The 22,930-nt window shown below is 60.6% G+C and overlaps 2 protein-coding genes across 2 annotated transcripts; both read right to left on the minus strand.

The window, feature by feature from the left end:
* Nucleotides 1-9,877: 9,877 nt before the first annotated feature.
* PYCR2 (pyrroline-5-carboxylate reductase 2) lies at nucleotides 9,878-13,441 on the minus strand. Its single transcript, XM_079763650.1, has 7 exons — nucleotides 13,241-13,441; nucleotides 13,005-13,075; nucleotides 11,673-11,852; nucleotides 11,355-11,576; nucleotides 11,048-11,140; nucleotides 10,741-10,904; nucleotides 9,878-10,465 (listed from the first exon to the last, which is right to left on the minus strand). The coding sequence occupies exons 1-7, from the start codon at nucleotides 13,305-13,307 to the stop codon at nucleotides 10,300-10,302; spliced, it is 963 nt and encodes a 320-aa protein (XP_079619776.1). The 5' UTR covers nucleotides 13,308-13,441; the 3' UTR covers nucleotides 9,878-10,299.
* A 307-nt stretch (nucleotides 13,442-13,748) lies between these two features.
* On the minus strand, nucleotides 13,749-17,690 carry LOC307094683 (left-right determination factor 1-like). Its single transcript, XM_079763739.1, has 4 exons — nucleotides 17,384-17,690; nucleotides 16,120-16,366; nucleotides 15,739-15,981; nucleotides 13,749-14,780 (listed from the first exon to the last, which is right to left on the minus strand). The coding sequence occupies exons 1-4, from the start codon at nucleotides 17,631-17,633 to the stop codon at nucleotides 14,417-14,419; spliced, it is 1,104 nt and encodes a 367-aa protein (XP_079619865.1). The 5' UTR covers nucleotides 17,634-17,690; the 3' UTR covers nucleotides 13,749-14,416.
* Nucleotides 17,691-22,930: the final 5,240 nt, after the last annotated feature.

Below are 22,930 nucleotides of genomic sequence, written 5' to 3' on the forward strand. Positions count from 1 at the left end.
CCCCCACCCTGCCTCCACCCCCACCTGTGTCTGGCCCAACTCGCCCACGTCTGGTGGCTGGAGGTGGTCCATGGGCCCTGGAATCAGATCTTCCATCCTGAGGGAGGAAAGGGAGGCAAAGTCATGGGGGGCAAAGTCATGAGGGGCCCTAGTTGAGGACCAATTTGGACCAGGCCCTGAGCCCAGCCTGGGGGCGCTCTGCCTGCAGGTGAGGAGAGGGTCATGTCCACCATTGCCCTCCTGCTCCTAACAGGCCGCGATTTGACCCCAACCAGGGTGCAGGCTGCCGGGTGAGGCCATGAGGGATGTGGGGTCAGAGGTCACCCTGCAGACTCCATGGGTGGGTGGGGGACAAATAGGACCAGGGCCGGGGTTCAGATCAAAGGCAGCTGTGAGGTTGACGAAGGCACGTCTGCTTTTGGGTTAGAGCCCCGCATCTGGGGGGTCCCCAGGGTGGCACAGGTCCCCTTTGCAGCCAGGGGCAGATGCCTCAAGAGCCAGCCTTCCCCCATCAGCCTCCCTGACCCCAGGCCTGGGGGTCCCTGGTTGCTCCTTGGAGTCTCCACACATAGCCCTGGGAGAGCCTCCCTGGCCTCCCAGAGCAGCCTGGCCTGGGGCTCCCCGGAGCCCGAGAGGGCGGGGGACAGGGACCCTTGTTTCCGTCCCTCCAGCCCCTTCCGGGCAAGAGTGAGTCCTGGGCTCCGCCCGGGCTGTGCCGCCGGCTAGCTGTGTGACCTTGGAGGAGTCTGCCACCATCTGCAATAGGAGATGTCTCCTATGAGATGGGGATAAGGTGCTTTTTGCACCAGGAACGTGTCTGACACACAGTAGGTGCTCTAGAAAGAGGAGTCTTGCACATGGTTAGTAACTTTGACGATGTTTCGCCTTTTAAATTCTCTTTTTTTTAAATATATATATTTTTTTTATTATTATTTTTTTTTTACAGAGAGGAAGGGAGAGGGATAGAGAGTTAGAAACATCGATGAGAGAGAAACATCGATCAGCTGCCTCCTGCACACCCCCTACTGGGGATGTGCCCGCAACCAAGGTACATGCCCTTGACCGGAATCGAACCTGGGACCCTTCAGTCCGCAGGCCGACGCTCTATCCACTGAGCCACACCGGTTAGGGCGCCTTTTAAATTCTGAGTGAGCAGTGCTTCTTAGTTATTTTTATAATTAGTTCGCAGGTTCAATCCCCAGGTGAGGCACCAACAGGAGGCAACCAGTCAATGTTTCTCTCTCTCTCTCTCCCCCCCATCTCTAAAATCAATTTTATTTTTTTTAAAATATATTTTATTGATTTTTTACAGAGAGGAAGGGTGAGGGATAGAGAGTTAGAAACATCGATGAGAGAGAAACATCGAGCAGCTGCCTCCTGCACACCCCCTACTGGGGATGTGCCCTCAACCAAGGTACATGCCCCCAACTGGAATCGAACCCGGGACCTCTCAGTCCTCAGGCCGACGCTCTGTCCACTGAGCCAAACTGGTCAGGGATCTGAAATCAATTTTAAAAAACATATCCTCGGGTGAGGATTTTTTAAAAAATAATTTAAGTAAAAAGAAAGAGAAAAATACCCACCTCCACCAGCCCCTCCCCCTAAATCCATCCTGGAAAAGGGATTTTCTAAAAGCCGTTCACCTCCATAAGCTCCACTTCCTGCCTCCTTTTCTTTTCAATTAATTCAGCAAATATTGACTGATGATGTGGCCTCTCCGATGTGTCCTGGGTTCACACCTGGAGACAAAGAGGAAGGAAGCTCAAGAGCAGTGTGGGGACCCCAGGGAAAGGCGGGGGGCCCCAGGGTACCCTAACCAACCCGCTTCAGGTGGCCCCACAGCGTCCTCCCCCCCCCCCTCCCCTTTCCCCTTCCCGCTCCCCTCCACCCTCAGAGGAAGACAATGTTGACATTTGACAAAGGAGCTCAGAGCTCTTCGGGCCCTTGCCCAAGGTCACGGACTGATAACGAGAGCAGGAGGGGAGGGGGCCCATCCTGGCCAGTGACCTTGGACAAGTTCATCACCTGCCTGGGCCTGGGCTTCCTTATCCTGGGAGATGGGGTGCTAATAACACGCCCCTGCGCTCAGTGTGAGGGTTAGAAGAGGGCCAGGGTCCGCACCCCATCAGCATCACTCCTATCTGCATGCCAAGGCCCCCTCCCAGGCCCTCTTCTCAGCATCTGGGCCGCGCCCACCGCCCCACCCCACCGACTAGCAGAGGGAGGATCAAGGACTGTCCTGCGAATGGCACCGCCAAGACTGAGCCCAGGACTCGCTCATGCCAGGAAGGCACTGGATGGACGGACACGGGGGTCCTTACTCCTCCCTGCCCCCACCCCCGGGAGCCCAGGGAGCCCAGGGAGCCCGGGAAGGGCCGCCCGCTGATGCCAGAGGCCCGGCTGCCCGGGGAGATCCGGGAGGCCCTCCCAGGGGCGGCTCTGCAGACTCCAAGGAGCCACATGGGCTTGGGGTCAGGGGGCGATGGGTGCAGGTTTGGGGCAGCCCAGGGCTCCTGGGGCTGGGCCTCGGGGCGTCTCTGGAGCCCCCACAGCAGTGTCTGGCCCTGGCTGGGAAGGCGACACGTGCCACCCTGGAGGCCCCAGATGCTGGGCTCTATAACCCAGCAGTCCCCAACCTCGGCGTCCCCTCTGACTCTGAGCCCGGGCCCAGTTTCAGCTCCTCCCCACCCATGGAGTCTGGGAGATGACCTCTGACCTCACCCTTCCTTGTGGCCCTCCCCTGGCAGCCTGGACTCTGGTGGGGGGTCAAACCCTTGCCTTTAGGGGCAGGATCTCCACCCCTACAACCCATCTCCCACCATGTCCTCAACTCCAAGTCCAAGGTTAGGCCCTCGGTCGGGCGGAGACCTTCACCTCTCCCCACTCCGCTGTTCCTCTCCAGCACTGCAGATCGAGCTTGGGGATGACCTCCCGACCTCTGACCTCCAGGCCCAATCCAACCTGCAGAGGCCAGACTCCCCCAGATGCACAGCCCGGGCAGCAGGACTCCTCCCTCTGCATGACAAAGGGTGAGGCCGCTGGTCGCCCTCAGGAAAAGCCCCAATCCACATCCGCTCTCTTCTGGTTGATTGTCCGCTTATTTCCCCGGCAGGACGCTTGCACCCAGGGGGAATCCACATTCGGGACGGGGCCGTGTTTGCGGAGGGATCGGCGGTCTGGGGGATTTGCCCTGTGTCTGCCCCTGCGGGTGCCCTCCCTTCACCCACTCCTGTAGGAAGGGCGTCCCGCCAGCTCTCCGAGCCCCGCCAGCAGCCTGGCTAACAGGTCCCGGGAAGAACTGCTTCTTGATCCTCCTAAGAGACCCTGCCCAGGCTCATGGCTGCGCCGGCCATTCATTCCTGATGACTGCGGCCTGAGCCTCCGCTGGGCACCCGAACTGCTCCCACCTGCCCTTCCAGCCTACCCGCTCCGGCTCAGTGTGGCTCCACCCCACACCCAGCCAGGCCTCCAAACCTAGAGGTCACTCTGTGTGTGTGTGTGTGTTTTTAAATATGTTTTTTATTTATTTCAGAGAGGAAGGGAGAGGGAGAGAGAGAGAGAGAGAAACATCCATGATGAGAGAGAATCATGGATCAGCTGCCTCCTGCAACCCCCACTGGGGATGGAGCCCACAAACTGAGCATGTGCCCTGACCGGGAATCGAACCTGGGACCTTTCAGTTTGCAGGCTGACACTCTATCCGCTGAGCCACACCAGCGAGGGCCAGGGGTCACTCTTGATTCCTGTCCCACCAGGGGCCTGGCCTCCCTCATGGGGGCGTGGGGACAGGGCACGGCAGACAGAGGCAGCCCGAAGGGAACCCTGGGTAGGAGTCTGGAGGCCTGGATCTGACCTGGCCGGGTCACCAGCTCATAACGAAGACACTCCTGTTCCCTGGGCCTGCGGGACAGAGGGCCTACGGTTCCAAAAATAAGGCTCCGTCCCCAGCCTTAAAAACAAACACATGTGTGACTCACAGATTCCGTGAGGCAGGAGGCGGGCACAGCGTCACGGGGCCTCTGGGGCCTCGCAGGCCTCCGTCCAGGTGTCAGCCAGGCTGGGGCGGGAGCCACGCCTGCGCTCCCTCAGGCTGTCGTCAGAATCCGGGTTCTTGCGGTTGGTGGCAGGACCGTAAGGTCCCAGCGCCCTGGCTTCTGGCTGCCCTCAACCCTCGAGGCTGCCTGCAGGTCCTGGACACACGGGCGTCCCCATTGTGGCTGCTACTCAAGCGTCCCCTCCCTTTTGGAGCAAGAAAGCTGCAAAAGGATCGAGCTATTGCGGGGGGGGGGGGGGGGAGGGCTGCTCTTCCTGGACCCCGCAGCTGAGACCAGGCAGATGGTGGCGCCACGGAGGCCGGGAAGGAATGAGGACTCAAGTAGGGGGGTGGGAATGTGGAGAGAGTGGACAGGACAGTGTGAGGAGCCGGGGGAGTCCAGGGGCCACCCCAGGAACCCGCTGAAGGTCGGGGGGGGGGGGGGCCTTGTCAGCAGGAGGCAGCAGCAGGAGAGGGGAGATGGCAGGCCCAGGTGAGGAGCGACAGGGGCTGAGCCAGGGCCAAGGGCAAACTGGAAATGGTTAGTAGTTAGTAGCTGAGGTTTGATGCGGGGGGAGGGGGGACCCCATGGGACAGAAAAGAACTGTCAGAGAAGCAGGAGACACCCCCCCCCCTCAGAGCCACAGGCTGGTGCTAGGGTCCTGGGCAAGGAGGTAAGAAGAGGTTTGTCATCCCAATAAAGGAGGAGAGCCCCGAAATGGAGCGGAGGGCAGGGACCCCGCAGAGCCACACGCGTGTGCATGAGGAGTTACCGATTTAGTGCCAGGAAGGCTCAGGGAGGAAGCGTGGGTCCAGCCCATTTCACAGAGGGGAAAACCAAGGCTGCGGAGGTAGCCCTACGCATTGACGGCAGCGCCAGGCCGGAGTGGAATGTCTGGGTGACCGGATCGGTCCCCCCATTTCCAGCTCCAGGCCCCGGCGCCCCATGTTCTGTGCGGTGGGCCCCCGAGGCCTTCCTTTGAGAGAACAAAAAGCAAATTAAGAAGCTGAGTCTCTCTGGCTCAGCCGCGAGGCCCTGCCGCCTTGAATCGGTAATTAAACGTGGGCGAGCCTGTCCAGGGAGGGAGGGAGCTGCTTCTCCTCTCCCGGCCCAGGGCCCCTGAAAGCTGCTGGAGGGCGGGGTGGGGGGCAGGTTGGAGGCCCCACCTCGGACCCAGTAACAGGACCCGGCCTTTTCCCATCCCACAGGCCAGGGGCCCTGGGGCCCTGGCGGGAGAAGCTCTAGTAGATTCCAGAGGTGGACAGCATGGGCGGAGGAAACTAACAGAATGGGCCCCTTCGGAGCCGGGCGGGCTGAAGAGCGTTCACCGTGGGGCCCTCCTGGTACACCCAAGTCTGTTCATGGCGTCGCCACGCTGGGACCTTGGCCCGGCCTGCACACCTGCTTCCCCTCACCTGCCCCCCCACCGCCCCGTATCAGGCGTCTGTTTGCTTCATTAGCTCAACAATCCCCTGAAGCACTGACTCACCGATAGCCACTGTGGTCTGCAGAGCACCGGAGGGAGCCTGGGGCGCGAGGAGCTTGGGGAGTGAGCAGCTTGGCTTACCGGCTGCAGCTTATCCATGTACACACATTGGGTTTTACAGTCAGTTACGATATAAAGGGATGTGTCGGGGAAAGGGGGGTCCTTAAGCCTCGTGGATTACCCTCCTCAACTGGCCTCTCTCCTCTGACACCCAGCTGGCTGCAAGACTGTTCCGCACGGCTTCCGGAATCTTCTTTCTCAGGCAGAACCAGGCCTGATCCCGCCCAGCTTAACACCCTCCGTGGCTGCACCTGCCTTCCAGCCAACGGGCCCAGTCCCGCGTCCGCATGGTCCCGCCTCACCTGGGCCTCCCTGCACCCCCTGCTCCCCCCCCCAGCCAGCTGCCCTGCCCGACAGCACGCACTCCCTTGGGCATCAGCCCCCCCTCATCCCTCATTGCCGGGGGTCCCTCCTGAGCCCACCCTGGCCCGTTACCATCTCTTTCTATCTGGAAAACTCACCGTAATTTCGAGAGCTGTCTCCCTGAGTCCCCCTGAACCCCTCCTCTCTGCTCCCCCAAGTACTGCCTCCATCCGAGCCCTGATCAGCTCACAGGGTGGACTCTGCAGCAACGTCTGTCATAGCAGTCTCCCCGCCCCCCCCCCCCCCCCCCCCCGTCTCAGGTCAGGAGAGGCTTGTGTCTAACACACAGTGTGGCTCCATGTTTGCGGGCTGAGTCAATGCACGAACGAATGCACGTGAGTAGAACTGAGTCAGGTGCTTCTCACACCTCATCCCGTGCAATCCTCACGCGGCTGAGCAAGTACCTGAGCAAGTATCTGGTTGCAGGAAGGCCAGCTTCTCCCCCTACCCTCCCTGCCTCCCCGCCCCCCCCCCCCCGCGACCCCTGGGGCTTCTCTTGACCTGGGCCTCCATTTCCCAGGGAGGGTCCTGACACATGAGCGAACCGCGTTTTATGGGCCCGTAATAAGATCTAAATAAATACATATCGATTGGCAATCATGCAGGGATTCTTCTCGGCTTTCCACCTGTCTCCCTGGACACCCAGGAATGTTGGCTTCGGGCCACGATCAGCTCCATTCAATTTAACAAGCATTCGCCCCCTGCCGCACTTAGAGAGGCCGGAAAGATGAGGCAGCATTTCCAGCGGAGGCAATGGGGTGAGCAGAAACAGTGGGAAGCGTATGGTTAGGGGTCCAGACAGAGAGAGTGTTTTGGAGAGCTGAGGGTAGTAAGATTGGAAAGAGAACTCAATACAGTCCATGCATTTCCTCTCCACTTCCCTTCATTTAAAAGATTTTGAGCCCGGCCGGTATGGCTCAGTGGTTGAGCGTCGACCCATGAACCAAGAGGTCCCAGGTTCGATTCCTGATCAGGGCACATCCCTAGGTTTCGAGCTCCATCCCCAGTAGGGGGCGTGCAGGAGCAGCCCATCAATGTCTCTCTCTCATTGATGTTTCTATCCCTCTGTCCCGCTCCCTTCCTCTCTCTCTAAAATCAATAAAAAATAAATCTTTTGAGAACCAGGTCTGGAGCCAGAGATGCCGGGGGAGAGGGCTCACGTGCCCACCCAGACCAGAGCTCTAGCTCCACCAGGCCCTGGCTCCGGGCCGGTCCTCCTAGCCACCTCCTCTGAGCCTCCAGCTCCTTAGCGATGCCCATAAAATCCACGGCAGCCTCAGTCCCCATACGCCCTCCTCACTCACTCCATCCTCCCCGCCCGCCAGACAGCAGCCCCACCCCTACGCTCACCTGATCCCGGCTCAGCCCTTCCAGGTGGGAGGGGACGGCCATTGTCCTCCTGTTGCAGGTAAGTTCCTGGAGGGTGAGTAGGTAGCCCAAGGTCAAGTGACCAGTGACAGATCTGCCTCTCAAGGCCTCTTGAGCAAGACTGGCGTTACTCATCAGGTGACCTGCGAGACCCTGAGACTCCTCTTCCTCAGCCCTGGACGCCCGGGGAGGGCCCTGGGAGAGGACAGCGAGGGGCAGAGGGGAAGGAAGCGCTGTGTGCTGTTCCAAAAAAAAGATCCCATCGCTAACCAACGCTGAGCTGCTTTGCTTTGTAAACACACGAATCACCTGCCACAGCTGGCACGCAGGGCACCAAGCTGGCTGCGGGGCACCGAGCTGGGTAGGGTTTCTCCCCAGGACCCCGCACCCTGGAAGCTGTAGCCCCGCTGGTCGGCCTGGGGCCCTCACTGGTTAGCGCCTGGCGCCCTCTAGTGGTGCAGGCGAGCAGCTGGCCAGTGGGGCGGGACAGAGCTGGGCTTCCAGGACCAGCTTTCCTGGGGGCCTGCTGCACAAGGAGCCACCTGCTGCACAAGGAGCCACCTGCTGCCTTCAGAGCTCGGCTCAGGGACGCCTGGGAGGGAAACCGGGAGGAGGCCTTGGAATCCGGAGGCTGGGGTCCTGGCCCAGCTCCCCTAGTGGTGCCTCAGGAAAGCAGCTGAATGCCCCTGCAGGCATTTTAGAAGGACTGCTGTTCGAGGTCAGCGCAGCGTTTTTAATAAACGCACTGAACGCTCCCTCCCTCCGTGCCAAGTGCCCCGTGAGGCCTCAGTGCACCCTAGTCCAGTGATGGCGAACCTATGACACGCGTGTCAGCACTGACACGCGTAGCCATTTCTGATGACACGCGGCCGCTGAGGTTTATTAAATACAATGATATATAACAATTATACATTTATGTTATTTAAACTATAAATATTGCGAAATAATGTTTTTTCCTCAAAGTGACACACTACCCGAGTTACGCTCAGTTTTTTGGCGAAGTTTGACACACCAAGCTCAAAAGGTTGCCCATCACTGCCCTAGTCAGTAACATTCCCGCCTTGCTCTGAGTTGCCCAGGGGCCGAGGACAGATGTGGACACAGAGATGAGGAAAAGACGGGAAGGCAGAGGAAAAGGCTGCGAGGAGAGAGAGGGGCTAACCATCCCCTGCTCCTCCCCCTAGAACAGGCCTCAGTCCCCATTTCTTAAGTCCCTCCTCTCGGGACCCCAAAGCTCCGTCCCCGCTGTGAACAGTAGTTACTTCGGGGCAGTGGGATTGCGGTTGGCTTCTCACTTGATTTCTTTTTTTTTTTTAATTTTACTTTAGATTGCCGGTTGCCATACATAGGTATCATCTCCATAGTTAAAAGGTTAAAAAAATGTCTCTACTGCTCCCCATTGGCCTTGCAGGAGCACAAACACACCAGGCTGCATCCGTGTCCCTAGGTAACCGTTGCTAAGCAACGCTCCCTGGGATGCTGGAGAGCCTGAAGGCACTCCCCTGCTGTCCACAGCCTGACGGCCCCTCAGCAGGTGCCAGTGTGGCCCTGCCACTCCCCCCTTCCCCTCTGCAGCCCCCACACTGCAGGGCTTCCTCCTGTCTCGGGTGGGAGCCCAGCCAACGTTCCGTCAAGCAGCTTCCCGTCCGCAACTGAAAACATAGAACGTGTTTTCTTTCCAAGCGCCGGGCCACCATATTTTGCGTGCAAGATACACACTCTCATTTCATCTTTAATTGAACAATTATAATGTACTTTTTGTTTCCCCATTTCACTGATGGAAGCACGGCGGCCTGGTAGGTTAGGAATACAGCCAGTGAGAGGAAGGCTGAATGAGGAGCTGGGGAGGGTCTAGGCAGGGGACAAGGCTGCAGGGGTCCCTGGGGAAGGAGACCCAGACCTCAGAGTGGGGTCGGGACTGGCCTCGTTTTGAGAGACTGGGAAACCTGCTCAGAGAAGCAGACATTTTAATTGTTTGCTTTGATTGAAGCAAATCAAACCATCATCCTCCCTGCCTTTTGCATTAAGAGGAAGGAGTAAGAATGAGCATTCGTGGACTTCCTTTTCCAACAGCGCTGCCCGCCACTCCCGGTCAAGACTCCCTTTGCCCTAAACGGATGTGTCTGCTTCTGCTGAGACCCTGCCTCCCTGCTCTCGCTCACCTCGTTGGGGTGCCTCCCCTTCTCCTCACCCCTTCCCCCAGCTCTGCCCCCAGCCCAGCCCTTCATTGGCCCTTGGCATCCTGGACCTCACTCTTGGTTATTTCCTCGTGAGCACATTACTTTGCACGATGACTTACAACTAAGCAGGGCAAAAGCAGGAAGGCGCGCCCTGACCGGTTTGGCTCAGTGGATAGAGCGTCGGCCTGGGGACTGAAGGGTCCCAGGTTCGATTCCGGTCAAGGGCATGTACCTTGGTTGTGGGCCCCTCCCCAGTAGGGAGTGTGCAGGAGGCAGCTGATCGATGTTTCTCTCTCATCGATGTTTCTAACTCTCTATCCCTCTCCCTTCCTCTCTGTAAAAAATCAATAAAATATATATATTTTTAAAAAGCAGAAAGGCGGGGGTAATAAAAAATAAAACTTTATTAAAGCGGCTAAACTTAAGCGGGACCGAATCAGACTTCCTCCATCCAGCACAGTCTCACGTTGTGCGTGCCTGCTGGGGACAGTTCCACGCTGCTCACGCTCATGCGAAGAGGAGTGCCCTGTCATGGGCTACCCCTCACCTCCTTGACGTGGCAGCGCACGGACGCCGCTCTGGGGACCGCACTGGGAGGTCCTCCCAGGCCTTCCCACCTGAGCGGGGCCCTGACAGCGGGAATGTGCGGGGCTCACCTGGCTCCTAGCATCTACCGCCCCTGCCAAGCATCTTCCAACGGGGGCTGCTTGGTCTGAACAGACTGAGGAGGTTTTACACGAGGATCTGAGGACGACTGAGCCTGCCCGGCCCGGCCCCGCGGCGAGGGCTGTCAGAGGGGCGGGCTACCTTAGTCCTTCTTGCCGCCCGGGGCCGGGCTTCTCGTGAGGACCTTCGTGGAGCTGTAAGGGGTCAGCGTGGACACTGTCGGGGATTCCAGCTTCACTCTGTCCAGGAGGGTCTTCTTGAGGGCGGCTGGGGAGACCTTTTCCTGGTCGGCCATGGACTGCAGCTCTCTGCAGATGGAGCCCGAGGGGGAAGGATAGGAAGGCATTAAACCCTGGAGCCAGAACGTCTCAAGGTCTCCCCACCCACATAACACCCCACCTTGCTGACTGGATACCACCCCAAATTACAGGTCCAACACACCAATCAAAGATAATCCCAACAATGGAACGGTGGGGAGAACTAAATGACGTAAGGCCTGCGAACCTTTAGCCGCTAAGTGGTGGCTATTAAAGCACAGATCCCCACACCGCTAATGGGGCCTGGGCGGAGGAGAGAGACCCACCGTGTGCGGATGCAGGAGGCCTCGACGGCATTGATGAGCAGGGAGCGGAAGCCCCCACTCTCCAGGAAGTGCAGGGCATGGATGGTGGCCCCCCCGGGGGAGCAGACATTGTCCTTGAGCTGGCCTGGGTGCTGGTCCGAGTCCAACAGCATCTTGGCAGCCCCCTGGAGCACAGGCGGAAAATGAGCACACACCTTCCCCAGGCCTCACCCCAGCTCCCAACCCAGCCCTGCCCGCCCCAACTCACTGACCCACAAGCCCCCCAGGCCGCACCGGGGCTCAGAACACGCAGAGGGAAGGTACTGACCAGCAAGGCCTGGGCCCCCAGCCGGATGGCCAGGCGCCGCGGGAGGCCCATCTTCACCCCGCCGTCAGCGAGCGCGTCCAGGGCCATGAACGCCTGTGGAGACACTCGGTGAGTCTTGGGGCAGCAGGCACTCAAGGGCACCCCTGAGGGTCTGCTTTCCCCCACGACTGGAGCTAGAGCCAAGGACCAGTGTCCTCCACCAGCTCCCCAGAGGTGGGGGCCCCCCCCGCCCCCGCTGCCTGCCAGCCCAGCCTGCTCCGAGTCCCCAGAAGGCCGCGTCAGCCTATGTAAGTGAGTGAGGGCTCACGTAGGCAGGCCCGCTGCCGCTGAGCCCCGTGACGGCGTCGATCAGGTCCTCCTCCACCTCCGTGCAGAAGCCCACGCTGCTCATGAGCTGCTCCAGCAGCTGCCCATCCTCCACCAGGGCGTGGGTGCCCGTGGCGTACACCGTGGCACCCTCCCGCACCACCACGGGCGTGTTAGTCATGCAGCGGATCACCTTGGGGGCCGGCTGGAAGGCCGTCAGCTTCTGGAGCGAGGAAGAGGGCGAGAGTGTTGCCAGGGCCCAGCTCCCACGAGCAGCCCCCCCCCTCCTCCCACCGGGCACAGGAGCGGAGCCAGGCACCTTCTCCACCGAGCTGATGGTGACGCCGGCGGCACAGGAGACCACGATGTGCCGGGCCTGGACGTCGGCCCCGATCTCGTCCAGGATGAAGGGGATGATGTGCGGCTTCACGGCCAGGAACAGGACGTCGCTGTGCCTCACCGTCTCCTTGTTGCTCCGGGTCAGGTTCACCCCCAACTTCTGCGGGAGGAAACAGCCCGGCTCACAGTGCGGGCAGCCCCACCGGGCACGGACCCTCCCGGGGAGCCGCCGAACCCCTGCCGCCAGCCACTCCTCTGCCAGCCGCCGCCGCCTGGCATGCCCTGCCTTGTCCCCTCAGGGTCTGCCCCTAACCCCACTGGCACATGTTGCTCCTGGGCAAGTGAGCACAGGTGCCGAGCATGGACCAGCGTCTCCATGGCAACCAGGAAAGGGCTGTCCCACATCCTCACCAGTGTCGGCCAGCACAGGCATCCCTGTGTCAGCTAAATCTCCAGGACTGGGCCCTGACCGGTTTGGCTCGGTGGATAGAGCGTCGGCCTGCGGACTGAAGGGTCCCAGGTTCGACTCCAGTCAAGGGCATGTACCTTGGTTGCGGGCAAATACCCAATAGGGATTTGCAGGAGGCAGCTGATGGATGTTTCTCTCTCATCGATGTTTCTAACTCTCTATCCCTCTCCCTTCCTCTCTGTAAAAAATCAATAAAAACATATTAAAAAAAAAAAAAAGAAAAGAAATCTCCAGGGCTGGGAAGCGACAAAGGGAAATGCTAGCGCCCAACGGTGGGAATCAGAGCTGGGTCAGGCCCCAACCCACCTGGTCTCCGCGTGGTCCAGGGCGGGTGGGAGGACACCCCTCCCTGCAGGACTCCCGTGCTGGGAACATCAGCCATCATCCCCGGCACAGGCCCTGCCTGTCACCTGCCTCATTGGACGTCCCCTCCCACGCACCAGGTTTGGGCTGAAGACTTGGAATACTCTTTTTGGAGAGAGGAACATCGACCCGGCCTGGCTCCTTCCTGCCTCACTGGATGTAACTCCACAAGAGGGGCTACTGCGCTCTCCGTTATGAGGCTCAGAGTGCCTTGAGGACAGGCAGACAGCCCATGAAGACACACGAATATTTGCAGGGCACCTACTACGTGCCAGGTGCTTTCCATGCATAAATATCTCAATTAATCTAAGCGCCCCGGTGCCAGCATTTGAACCCCCGTCTGTTCGCCTGGGGGGAGAGGGAGGATCCTGATGCTAACAGATGGGGGTGGGGGGTAGTCAGCCGGCTGATGGTCAGCTCGGGGGCTCGAGGGAACCAGGCCACCCTCCTGGGCCTCCCCGCACCCTCGGCCCCACCTACCCTGAGCGCGGACACCGTGGGCAGGTCCATGTCCGGGGAGCTGGCTATGATCTTGTGAGCCGACAGGATGCCTGCAGCAGACGGGGCGTTTCAGCGGGGGGCCATGGCCCAGCCCGCCCCGTGCCCCCCCCCTGGGGAAGCAGAACCAAAAGCCCACGAGGCTCCCGCAGCGCCGGGCTCCCCGCTCGGTCCCCACGCCGGCCGCTCGCGCACCGTCCCCGCCTCCGCGCGCTCACCCGCGGCCGTGAAGCCCCGCGCCAGGGCACAGGCCAGCTGGCCCGCGCCGATGAAGCCCACGCTCATGGTCCCGGGCCCGGTGCCCCCGGCGGCCGCAGGAACCGCCCCACGCGGGCGGGAGAGACCGTAAGGGGAGGCGGCGGCCGGAAAAGCCCGGCGAGCGGCGCCTCGGAAGCCGGACCCAGCAGCTTCCGCCCGGATCCCGACACCCTCCGCGCGCACTCACAGCCGCGCGCCGGGCCACGTGGCCACGCCCCGCGCCCCGCCCCGCCCCGCCCCGGCAGCCAATCCTCGGCCGGGAGCTCGGAGCGGGCCAATCCGAGGTGTCGGATCGCGGCTGTGCGCCCGCCTCCTCTGCAAAGGAGTGATTAAATACAGAGATGCCTAAATGCATGGACTCAGAGTGAAACCACTTTTATTCCTGCATATTATCTACATTCAATTGTTTTTTTTTCCTAAATAATAATAATAACACAACGTAAATACTTGTGGGGCTAACTCGTGATAAGTTCTCTAAAACAGGGGGTAGGTAATAAGTATGCGCGGGCAGGCGGATTAGGGGGGCAGAGGAGGGGGGAGGTAAGGGCTGCGGGGTCCCCAGGGCGATGACGTCACAGCTTGGGGCCCTGTTCTTTCCAGAAACCAGGTGTCCTGCTCCCCTGTGCACCGCCCCTGGCCCGAAGTCCCTCCTCCGCCCTCCAAGCGCCCTGGCAGGGGAACCCAGGCATGTTTACAAAAGTCCACAAGGATTCCACATTGGGGAGATGGGGTTCCTTTTTAAAACATCCTCCCTGTCTAGGGGAAACAGGGATTTTAGGGTTTGGTTTGAATTCATCATGTAATAGAGTAAACGAGTTCTTTCCCCAGTTCTTATCTTAGGGTGTGTTGTCCCAAAGTCGGTTGGGAATTTGCCAGAGAACCGTCTGCCCAGGCTCAGCCACACCGGCTAGCCAGGAGCCAGGATCTCCTGCTCAGCAACGACAAGTGGCAGTAGTTATTCATGTAAGTGCTTAGGGGACGGACAGGAGGACGAGGACTGGAAGAACACGCGGAAAGGTAAAATAGGGGCTCTATTTGGGGCAGGGGTGACTTGCTAAGTAGGAAACTAAAACCTACATCAACACCTGCTTCGGTGCACGTGTTGAGTCAGAGGCCTCAGTGGCCGTGCCCAGCGCCTACGGCTCCAGCCTCCTCGGCACGGGCGCCCCGTCCGAGGCGCAGCTGCACTTCTGCACCCGCATGTTGGGCAGGCTGACCACCTGGACGCGGGGCCTGCCGCCCTCCGGGACGCTCACGATCACGGGCAGCGAGGTCGTCTCCGAGGCGATGCACTGCCGCGGCCCCAGGAACGGCCACTTGGAGGTCAGGGTCTCCGGGGGCTGCTGGCAGGTGCCCACACACTCATAGGCCAGGAAGCCCGGCGGCTCCAGCACCCAGTTCTCCGCCCACTTCATCCCCTGCAGGTCAATGTACGTCTCCCGGCGGCAGCAGCGGGTGCCCTCGGTCACGGGTGCCTCGGGGTCACAGTTGCCCTGAGCTCTGTGGGGACAAGGAGAGGCGGGGTCAGAGGTCAGTTTGGAGGGCTGAGGTCAGGGGACCCGGGGCAGGGCCCAGTGGGGCATCTGGGAGGGAGACGTGTGATCCATCTCTCATGATGTTCTAAAAGCTGGATGTGTGTGATAAATGGTGAATGAATAAACATCCAAAACATAAATGAGCTACTGTTTATTAAAGGTCTCCTAGTCCTCCAGGCACTGACCTAGGGACTTCACGTGTCATCTCAGCTAGCACCTGCATTTATCCTGACATACACCTCAATGAGGGTCCAGCATTACCCCTATGACCCCGAGGACGCGGGGACCCAAACGTGTGAGGCGACATGCCAGAGGCCCTGCAGCCAGTCAGTCGCAGGCAGAGCTCCGTGGAACGCAGGCTGTGTGATCCCACAGGCCTGGGCCTTGTTCCCTGAAGAAGCCAGGATGTCAGGGGAAAGCTGTTCAACTTAGCAACAGCTCATGCTCATAGTTTCCAAAGACTTAATCATGGGTGCCTGGCTGGGTGTGGCTTAGTGGTTGAGTGTCTACCCAGGAACCAGAAGGTCACTGGTTCGATTCCGGGTCAGGGCACAGACCCGGGTTGTGGGCTTGATCCCCAGTAGGGGGCGTGCAGGAGGCGGCCAATGGATGATGTTTCTCTCTCATCATAGATGTTTCTATCTCTCTCTCCCTCTCCTTTCCTCTCTCTCTAAAAGTCAATAAAAACATATCTAACAAAAAAGAATTATTTTTTGGAAAAGGGTAGAATGAAATTAGACGATTGGAATAATGTGTGTGTCAATGGCAACATAAAAACCCATTGAAAATATCCGAAGGTATTTGTCAGTAAAATGGTTGCATACAAAGTTCTACCATTGGAGACGGACGTGCAGTGGGGATCGCTTGCCTCCTGGGCTGTCTGCTCACCCGCCCTGCGGCCCCACTCCTCCCCCAGGACCTACCCGAAGTGCCCGAGGTCCAGGGTGTGCAGCTCCAGCTGGGGCTCGCCCTGCGCGCCGTCCGGAGGCCCCCGGGGGGCAAAGCGCACCAGCCTGTGGGCGCTGGAGGCCAGCGGGCCCAGGTGCTCCCGCTGCACCGACACCTGCAGCAGCAGGGGCTCCCGGGGCCGGCTCAGCTGCTGCCAGAAGGTCACGGCCTCGGTCACGTCGAAGGCCTTCCAGCCGCTCTCGTGGACGGACACCAGCCTGCGACGCCAGGGGGGACCCGGGCACTGAGGGGCGGGGACCGGGGAGCCTCTCCCCCCGCCTCCCATCCCTCTCCCCGAGACAGACCCCCTCGCCCCCTCCTGCCCTCCCCCCCCAGCACCCCCGGGCACCCCCCACCTGGAGTCGATGAGGGCGGTGCGGTTGGAGCCGTCGGCCCGCACGTGCAGCCACTCGACGGTGACCCGGGCCAGGTCGCTGCGAGGGGACAGCCGCTCGTGCCTGCGGAGCGCGGCCTTGGGGACCGGCTCCCGGAAGAGGCGCAGCACAGCCTGCACCAGCTCGCTGTTGGGGGGCAGCCGCCGCTCCATGCTGAACACCAGCAGGTGCGTGGAGGCCTCGGACACCAGGAACCTGCCGGCCACCTCTGGGGACAGCAGCGGGGTCAACGGGGCCTCTCCAGGCGAGGGGCAGCTCTGAGGGGGCAGGGCCACGGAGGGGGCAGCCGGGGGCGGGGCGGGGGGAAGAACAGCCCTATTCCGTCTCCCCGGTTACCTACAGATCCCCCTGGGGCCTGGGGTCCTATAACAACCTCCACAGCCGGAAGGGCAGCCCTGGCCCTGAGCTTTGGGGTCAGCTGGGCGGTGGAGGGTCAGGATCCTCACCTTGGGGCACTGGGCATGGAGGGTGAGCCCAGGCCCAGAGGCAGGGGCTGAGCAGGCAGGGTTCAGGCCCCTGCGTCCCTGACAGCGAAGTGACTGCACTTTACAGCATCTGCCAGGTCCCCCCTCGTTCCCCCCCACGTTCCCCCCCACAGCGACCCACTCGCATGTCCCCAGCCCTGGAAGGGAGGGCAGCCTCGGACATGGGTGCAGAGACGCAAACAGGGTCAGGGGTGATTTTCCAGCCACTTGCTCAAGGTCAGGCCTTTAGTGGCCGTGTGAAAACAGACCCCAAGGAACCCCAACCTCACCCAGGCCTCTGAGCTGAGCCTGGGTTCTCCCACCCCCACCCTCACCCCTACCCCTACCCTCATTGGCTCAGCTCCATCCTTCCACCCTCCTCTCCTCTGATGCCTTAGCTTTGGCAGGGTCCAGCCTGGCACGCTGGGTGGGGACCTCGGCGCAGAGACCTGCCCTCCTTACAGTCCGTGGTCCCCCTCACTGCCCTGGGACCCTGGGCCTCCTTTGTACCCATCTCCATCAACAGGAGGGGGCAGCTCGGGGCCCTGAGCTAGCTAACGGGCCAGCTGAGATGTTGAGGGGCAGAATTCTCACCTTGGGGTACTTGGGTCTGTCTGGGGGCACCAGTGGGGTGAGCCTCAGGCCCAGAGAGGGGCCCCAGACAGCCTTCCCAGATGGGCACTTCCAGTCTTAGCACACGCACATGCACATGCACACGCACACGCACACGCACACGGGCCAGGGTGCAGGGCGGGCCTCACCTCGCAAGTTCTGGCTGAACCGCTTCCCGCGGGAGGGGACGCCGTGGCCGCGCTGCAGCAGGGCCACGTACTGGGCCCGCACGTGGGCAGGGGGCACCGGCCGCTCCGCGTCCCTCCGGTCCGGCGCGGGCACCTCGCGCAGTTGCAGCTGCTGCAGCAGGCTGCCCAGGATCTGCTCCTCGGTCACGGCCGCCCCGGGGCGGGCCAGGGGCAGCGCCCACAGCGCCCAGCACAGCCACAGGGCCCGCATGGTGCCACTTGGGAGGAGGCGCAGAGCGGCTGTGTCCCCTGAGGAGGCTCCGGGAGGGTCCCAGCTGGGCGTGCTGAGGGCCGGGCTGGGCCAGCTTTATAGCCAGCCCTGGGCTGGGCTGGGTGGTGAGAGGGAGGGAGGGAGGGAGGGAGGTCACACCCCTCGCCCTCCTGGGAGCTCCTCAGCCAGACAGGGCCCTGGGCCTGAGGAGGGGCTGTCTAGGAAGGGCACAAAGGCCGTCTGTGCCCCGGCTTGGGCCTCTGGCCGCTGCTGTCTGGCGGCTCAGTGATAACTCTCGTGCCTGCTGAATTCTGCTGGCCCTGGCCCAGTCCTCGTCCATGGAAAAGCCAGTCCACGCTGTGAAAAGGTGAGGCCCACCAGCCAGCCCAGCCGCTTACGACTCTTCCCTGGAGACCAGCCTGGGGCAGCTGTGCCCACTGGGAGGGACGCAGGGACACACCTGATCCCTGCCCACTCCGGCCAGGCCCCTGCAGGGCACCTCACAGCAGCTCTGACTTCTCCCTCCACCTCCAGTCCCCACAAACGCCTGCTCGCCTCTCCAAACCCTCCCCCCTGCCCCCCAAGGGGACCTTGTCCTCCCTGTGACAGAAGGAGGCTCAGAGGCTCAATGCTGTCGGGACAGGGATCTGGCAGCTCGGCTCCCGGGAAGTGCCAGGGACTGAGATTTCGGCAAGGCCCGCAGGCACGGCATCTTCTGGGCAGAGCACTATGCAGGGAGCCCGGCCGAGGGCCCACCGCCCGCACTCAGCTCGAGCCCATGTCACGCCCAGGCAGCGGTCACGGGCAGAACCTAGAAAGCAGAGGCCAGAGCTGCCCGGAGTCCTGTCCAGAGTCGCAGGGACTGGGCACACGGGGTGGGCGGGAGCCCCCTGTGCCTCCTCACACGCACAGTTTTTTTAACCAATGTTTGTTTTTATATATTTTTAAATTGATATCAGGAAGGAAGGAAGAGGGAGGGAGAGATAGAAACATCCATGATGAGAGAGAATCCTGGATCGGCTGCCTCCTGCACGCCCCCCACTGGGGATCGTGCCCGCAACCCAGGCATGTGTCCTGGCCGGGAATCGAACCGTGACCTCCTGGTTCATGGGTCGACGCTCAACCACTGAGCCACGCCGGCCGGGCTCAAACACACATCTTAGCCTGGCTGGGTTCAGATATGCTGCTTGCTGGCTGTTGGACCTGCTGGCAAGTTCCTTAACTACTCAGCGCTCCGGTGTGCTCGTCTGAAGGAGGGGCGATGGTCACGGGGTCTACTGCAAAGGGCCAGTGGGAAGAGGAAATGGATGAGCACGTGTAAGAGGCCTAGCCCGGTGCCTGGGGCACAGTAAACCCTTATAAGGGTTCGCTGTCCTCATCACCTGCCAGGCCATTGCATTCTCTGGGCGTGGCTGATCTATAACCCGGGCAGCCCGCTGTGTGCCAGGCACCGTACTAGGCTCTGAGCATGGATTCACAACCGCCTGGGAGGCGGGTGTCAGGACCCCCGCCCCCTGAACTTGATCTTCCTCCGGATGCAACATCAGAAGAGCACCCGGCAAACCTGCCACAACCCACTCGGCACGTGGAGGACTGGGCAGGTCCCCTGTCCCCCGAGGTCCCCCCTGGCCCAGGGGATGTGAGGATGTGCAGGAGGAAGTCCTTCCCCAGACCCGTGTTCCGTCGCGTGGGAGGCGGATGAGGGTGAAGGAGGACAGGATGTGGGTGAGGACCATGGGGCCCGGGAGGCGGGGAGCACCCCTCCCCTTCCCTTTAGGTGACCTGTGTCATGGCCGGTGGCTGGTGCCACCCCCCTGCCCCTGTGCTCCCCACACATCCCAGGCACAGGCAGAGGGAACCTTCTGGTGCACAAGGGCAGGGTGTCCCCTGTATGAGCCCAGGGGCATCAGGCACCACCTGCCACCATGTGCCAATGTGCATGTACATTGAGGGGTTTCAGTAGTGAGGTGTGTGGGGGGGGAGGCGGGGGACTTAGAAACTGCGGACGGGGCCCTAACCGGTGTGGCTCAGTGGATAGAGCGTCGGCCTGCGGACTGAAGGGTCCCAGGTTCGATTCCGGTCAAGGGCATGTACCTTGGTTGCGGGCACATCCCCAGTAGGAGGTGTGCAGGAGGCAGCTGATTGATGTTTCTCTCTCATCGATGTTTCTAGCTCTCTATCCCTCTCTCTTCCTCTCTGTAAAAAATCAATAAAATATATTTGAAAAACAAACAAACAAACAAAAAGAAACTGCGGACGGGGAGGAATAATATTAACACCGGTAATAGTCACAGTGGCTAACAGTGCTTACGGGCTGTGCACGGTTCTGAGCATCTTACATACTTGAACGCTGTATCCTCACCGCTTGCCGTTATTGTACCCATTTCCTAGATGAAGAAACTGAGGCATGAACCCTTACCTGTCTCGCCCAGGGTCACACAGCTGGGACGCGCCAGAGCTAGGGTTGTTTGGAGCAAAGGAAACAGATCCTGACAAATACCAGGGACGAGGCAAGAGGAAACTGAGAAATGCTGACAACTGAGCCCCAGAGGGGAACCTCAGGGGGAGACAGAATCAGTGGCGACCTCCCCTGCCCCCCTGCCCTCTCCTCTCCCCGCTCTGTTTCCAGGGAATCTGTGTAGCTCACAGGGAGGAACTCAGAGCCCATCACGGGGCTCCTATCTCAGCGTCTGACCGTTCCGGAACTCGGGTTGCGCCCGCACGGGCCCTCCTGCGCTCTCTCTGTGACAAGCGTGGCCGTCTTCAAAAGGCGGCGGTTGCTTTTCTTTGCAAGTGAGGATTAGCGGGGAAAGGACTTACTGGATGCAAACATTTGGGCCTCGAGTCAGGCCAAAAGGTGCAGAAGCGTCCCATTGACAGGCGACCCGGGGCCGGGGAGCTGTCCCCGGGCTGGTGTTCCATCAATATGCGAAGCCCGCCACCCTTGGCGCTGCGGGAGAGGAAGCCCCGTGGCTTATCACTGGCCAGGGTGGTGCCGAGGATCTAACACCCAGGCTGCCCCTCGACAGCCCCAGCAGCTAGACCCCTGCGAGCTCCCTGGGGCTGGGGGCCTTGGAGGATCTGCAGGGACCTGCTGTCGCCAGGCTGAGGGGGTCCAGCCCTGGGGCTGCGGCTCCCTGACCAGCACGTGCCTCCACGAGGCTCCCTCCCACCGAGGACATGCCTGGGGCTGAGGACCCATGGGAGTCCCCAGTGGCCAGGAGCCCCTCTGCAGTGGGGGTAACTGACCAGCTACATAGACACCTCCTTCTCCAGAGCACAAGGTCGAGGGGAAGGTCCCTCCTCCACGGGATTCTCTGGCTCCCCTCAACCTCCCCCCATTTTAAAAAATATATATTTCATTGATTTTTTACAGAGAGGAAGGGAGAGGGATAGAGAGTTGGAAACATCGATGAGAGAGAAGCATCGATCAGCTGCCTCCTGCACACCTCCTACTGGGGATGTGCCCGCCACCAAGGTACATGCCCTTGACCGGAATCGAACCTGGGACCTTTCAGTCCGCAGGCCCACACTCTATCCACTGAGCCAAACCGGTTAGGGCCCCCCCACCCCCATTTTTTCAGATGCTCCTGTACTGGCCTCCCAGCACGGAGCCCCCTCCAGAGCTGTGTCCTCAGTGGGGACTGGAACTGCCCGGCCAACTCCCAGCGCCTGCCTGAGGACCAGTCCTGACTGCCTTCTGGTCCCCGTCGGGCTCAGGGGCTCCGAGGGGCCGCTGCGAGCCTGGGCACGTGGCCCAGCGCTGGGAAACTGAGAGCCCTTCCCAGTCTTGGGGACCTCCCTGAATGGGGGGGGGGGGCTGGGAGCACTCAGCACCCCGGAGGGCTTGCCCAGCAGAGTGTCATACCCTCCCCTTCTCCCTGTGACTTTGGGGAACCAGAGGGAAACGGTCCTACAGCAGGTCTTCCAATAACGTGGTTTGCTTGGCTGCCATCTCATTGTAACGTTGCTGAGAGAATTGTCACTTCCTGCCCTGGCCGGTTTGGCTCAGTGGATAGAGCGTCGGCCTGCGGACTGAAGGGCCCCAGGTTCGATTCTGGTCAAGGGCATGTACCTTGGTTGCGGGCTCAATCCCCAGTGTGGGGCATGCAGGAGGCAGCCGATCCATGGTTCTCTCTCATCATTGATGTTTCTATCTCTCTCTCCCTCTCCCTTCCTCTCTGAAACCAATATATATATATATATATATATATATATATTATAAAAAGGAAGTGTTTGGGGTCTTTATTTAGAAGTTTGGGGGTGTTTTGAGACCGGGAATACGCCGTAGGAATTTAACGTGTCTCTACCGATGAGCTGGAGAAGCTCACCACCACTGTAGGCGAGGATTACTGTACAGATGAGCCCATTCTTTGTAGAATCAGAGCTGAAATGGACCATCAGGCCATGGTCCTGCCTCCCCGCCCCCCCCGCCCCCCCCCCCCCCCCCCCCCGCGCTTAGAGCTAAGAAGACGGAGGCTGAGACGTCAGGGTGTCCCCAAGCTCACACACTGGATGGGGTGTCTGCAGAAAGCCGAGTCTCCCCTAAATTCCTCCCACACCCCGAGCTATTTCCAGCGCACAGTCTCCCCGACCCCCAAAGCTGGGGGGAGGCAGCCAGCAGCGCCGGGTGAGCTGGGGACCAGCCAGGCCGGGGTGGGGCAGGGCTGGGCAGGGCTGGGCAGGGGAGGCGCGAGAAGCAGACAGACACGACAAATCTCCAGACCCCTGTGGCTTCCCGGACACAGGCTCCCGCCCCGAATGTGGATTCCAGGCGGCCTCACGTTTTGCTCGGGGGAAATAAAATAATTGGGCAATTAGCTAGTGGCCAAAGGAAGGCCAGGAGTGTGGATTGGGGCGCTTTTCCCGAGGGGCCCCGTCCTCGGGAGGAGGCAGCTGCCCTTTGTCATGCAGAGGAGGGACCCGGCCTCCCCTCTGAGTGTGGATCTGGGCGGAGAGTCTGGACAGTCGGTCAGTCGGTCAGTCGTGGGGTCAGGACGGGCTTGAAAAGCAGAAAAACCATAAAACAGCCTCTTCCGACCTCGGAGGGGGGAGGGGAGACTACTTCTAAAGCTGCCCAAAGCAGACCTCTCCCCACAAGGCTTCCTACGGTGTTTACAAACCCACGTTGTTAGGGATTTTTAATGTGGTGAAGACTTCTCCCCCAGAGAGATCTTTTAATATATTTTTATTGACTTCAGAGAGGAAGGGAGAGGGAGATAGAAACATCCATGATGAGAGAGAATTATGGGCCGGCTGCCTCCTGCACGCCCCACACTGGGGATCAAGCCCGGAAC

This window comes from Cnephaeus nilssonii, assembly GCF_951640355.1.
Source record: "Cnephaeus nilssonii genome assembly, chromosome: 23".
In the NCBI taxonomy this organism is placed as follows: Eukaryota; Metazoa; Chordata; class Mammalia; order Chiroptera; family Vespertilionidae; genus Cnephaeus; species Cnephaeus nilssonii.